The following is a 3,186-nucleotide window of genomic DNA, read 5'->3' on the forward strand; positions in this document are numbered from 1 at the left end:
CCAAAACCACAAAACCACAAACAAAAAGCCTTGTACAGTGACCATCTGTATACCTTCCACCCAGATTCAATGGTCGTTAATATTTGACCATATTCATCTATATATGTATTTTATTTTTGCTACATCATTTGAAAATAAGTTGCAGACATCATGACGCTTCATCCCTAAATATTTTATCATACTTCTTCTAAGAATAAATACTTTTTTTTTATATAAGATACTTAAGAAAGGCAACAATAATTCCCAAGTATCATCTAATACACAGTCCATACTCCAACTTCTCCAATTGTGCTCAGAACATCTTCGTAATTGGCTTTTCTAACCTGGATCCAATCAAGGATCATATAATGCATTTGGATGTTATGTCTCTTCAGTCTCTTAATCTAGAATAATCTTCTCATCTTTTTCTTCTCATGACGTTTTGTCTAGGCCCGTTTTCTTACAGAATGTTCTGCAATTTCTGGGTTTGTCTGATTGCTTCCTCATGGTGTTATCAAAATATCTTCTATCTCTTTATTTCCTGTAAACTAGAAGTTAGGTACAGAGGCTTGTTTAGATTCAGGATAAACACTTTTGGCAAGAATAGTTCACAGGTGATAGAGACCTATTTTCCCATCTTGTTGGCCTTGGTGCAGACTTATTTTCCTGACTTTCTCTCTCATACCATAAAGGGCCTGTGCGACAAAATCTGGCGGAGGGCTTGGTGTATCAACTAGATACTGAGGCCACAAACATCAAAAAGACAGTTCCGGTTCTAATGGAGATGAATGAATGAGATAGCACCCTTTATCATCCAATAAATATTTAGTAACTGCTACAAAGAGCCAGGTACCACGTCTAGGTGCTGGGGATATAGCAGTAAGCAAATGTAAACATGATCTCTGCCTCCAAAAGTTTATAGTCTAATAAGCGAGACAGACATTCATGAAAAAGAAAATCCAGAAATAACTTGTGATAAATGCTATGAAAGAAAAGCACAAGAGAATATGGCTGTGTATAATGCGGAAAGCTGACCTAGAGGGTGTACCATGTGAGCTGAGGACTGAAGGATGGGCAGGTATCAAGCAGGAGAAAGGCAGAGGGAGACAGGGCAGGGAAAGGTGGGCTATAAGAAGTATACCGGGGCATCCAGATACACAAACAGGCAATTACAATCCTTTCCGGTGAAGTCATGAAAGGACCCCATGTGCTAGACCTAGAGGGTCAGAGGCAGCTTCCTTGAAAGAGTGATGTCTAAGCTGAGGCCTGAAGGGTAAGAAGTCAGTGGAGACAAACAGAGGAAAGATGGGAAAGCAAAGAGCTAACTAGTTATTTGCTAGAATTAAATCTGTACAGGAATTTAGGTTCAAGAAAACTATGAAGTATTCTTGCCAAAAATTTTAATCTAAACTAATCAAGATTCTAGACCTAACTTCTGGTTTACAGGAAATAGTGGGGACAGAGGAATTTTAAATCACATTGCTTGTTTTTTTTTTGTCATTAGTTTGGCTATCATTAGTTTATTATAAAAGAGAGACATGGAAATTATTTACATGATGAAAGATTTCAGTACTTCAGTGGAATGGGCAGCTTCACGTGATGCCATTTCAATAGTGATTTATTTCAGTCTACATACTTTCCAAGAATGTCACCATCTCTAAATAAGAAATCCTTGTCGTCTAGAACTACTTTGGTGCCTCCATATTCTGGGAGAAGAACTTTATCTCCCACTTTCACATTAACTGGTTGAATCTCTCCACCCTTTCCTTTAGAGCCTGATCCAACAGCCACTACTGTTGCTTGCAATACTTTTCCTTGAGATTTTTCTGGAAGCATAATGTCTCCTTTGGTTACAGTTTCGGCTGCACTCCTTTCAACCAATACTCGGTCAAAGAGAGGAGGAAACTTTCTAAATGCCTGTCTTGCCATGACTCCGGCCATTTCAGCCCACACTCCGCTCTTGCGCCGCTGTCGCAAGGAGAGACCTGCAGTCCGACCCTTGGGCCACGTGAACCTAAATCACATTGCTTTAAATTAAAAAACCCTAAACAGAGAAGTTCAGAATTATAGTCAGACCAAACCAGCGGTCTGTGCTGTCATCCAAAAGAACTGTGGATCCTGGAAGAAAAGATGGCCTGTTAAAGCCTTGTACTCCATTCCACTTTCCTGAATATTCAAGTTAGGCCAAAGGGCTCAAAGCCATTCTCCACTACAGTAAATAGCCCTGCTGTGTTGCTTCTAAGAGTGACTATGATAATTTTTTAAAAACTACATTTTCCCTAAGCCACACAACTAACAAGTAGCAGAGTCAGAATTTAATCCCAAATTGCTGGCTCCACAGCACCTGTATTTAACTATCACACAACACTGCCCCTAGTAATAATGATAATGGTACCTACAAAGGTGAAGGTAAGAGAAAGGGGCTTTTTGTAATGTAAGTCAAAAGAAGGGACAGATACTCTTTTAGCACAGTAAGGACACAGGAGTGATGCCAGCAGGAGGTTAACTGGCACAGTATGAATGGTCTGGTTATTTTTAGATGCTTCAACAGGAGGCCAGATCACAGTGGCCAGAAATCTCCACCCCCCACCCTCCTTATCCTCCATCAGGAACAGAAAAGGACTGTTCTTTTTAGTTGGGATCTCTGGGGGAAGGAACAGAGAAAAGGACTATGGGGAAGGGGAATATGAGAGAGGAGGCAGGAAGGAGGGGTTGGGGGGAAGTCTGCTAAGCAGAGGTTGGCTCTGTAAGTGCCATGGCCACTAAGCCCCTTAGACATGGTAAAACAGCTTACAGAGGCCACTCAAATCTCTGTCATGCCATGCACTCTAGGTTGGTTAGAATATCATGCATGAGCCTGAATAAAAAGATTCACTCACCATGCTCCATGATTCTGTGTGATCTTCAACAGTCAAATGGAAGATAGTTTTGTTGAACTGTTCCATAATGGGCTTCCAGTAACTTCTATTAACATCAGGCACTGTGCTAAGTGCTTTAGATACAGTCATTATTTCTAATCCTCTCAGTGACCCACCAGAAGAAGTCATTGAGACATACTCATCTAAGATCACAAAGCTACCAAACCAGAGAATTTTTAGTTGTGCCTGTCTGATTTGGACACAGCTAAACTAGTCTAGAACAGTGCTTCTCAAACTATCTGTGAGGAATGACCAATTTTTAAAATTTCCAATCCATCAAAGCCTGATA

At 40.4% G+C, this 3,186-nt stretch overlaps 1 protein-coding gene across 1 annotated transcript; it reads right to left on the reverse strand.

Moving 5' to 3' along the window:
- Positions 1–1,445: 1,445 nt before the first annotated feature.
- LOC131411671 (10 kDa heat shock protein, mitochondrial-like) lies at positions 1,446–1,923 on the reverse strand. The gene has a single exon (XM_058550660.1). It carries the CDS (start codon positions 1,918–1,920, stop codon positions 1,603–1,605), a length of 318 nt encoding a protein of 105 aa, XP_058406643.1. The 5' UTR covers positions 1,921–1,923; the 3' UTR covers positions 1,446–1,602.
- Between the last annotated feature and the right edge of the window lie 1,263 nt (positions 1,924–3,186).

Source organism: Diceros bicornis, chromosome 12, assembly GCF_020826845.1.
Source record: "Diceros bicornis minor isolate mBicDic1 chromosome 12, mDicBic1.mat.cur, whole genome shotgun sequence".
Taxonomy (NCBI): domain Eukaryota; kingdom Metazoa; phylum Chordata; class Mammalia; order Perissodactyla; family Rhinocerotidae; genus Diceros; species Diceros bicornis.

What these genes read in the sequence shown, in the direction of transcription:
- LOC131411671 (XM_058550660.1), bottom strand. Translation starts at nt 1,920, where the DNA reads ATGGCCGGAGTCATGGCAAGACAGGCATTTAGAAAGTTTCCTCCTCTC.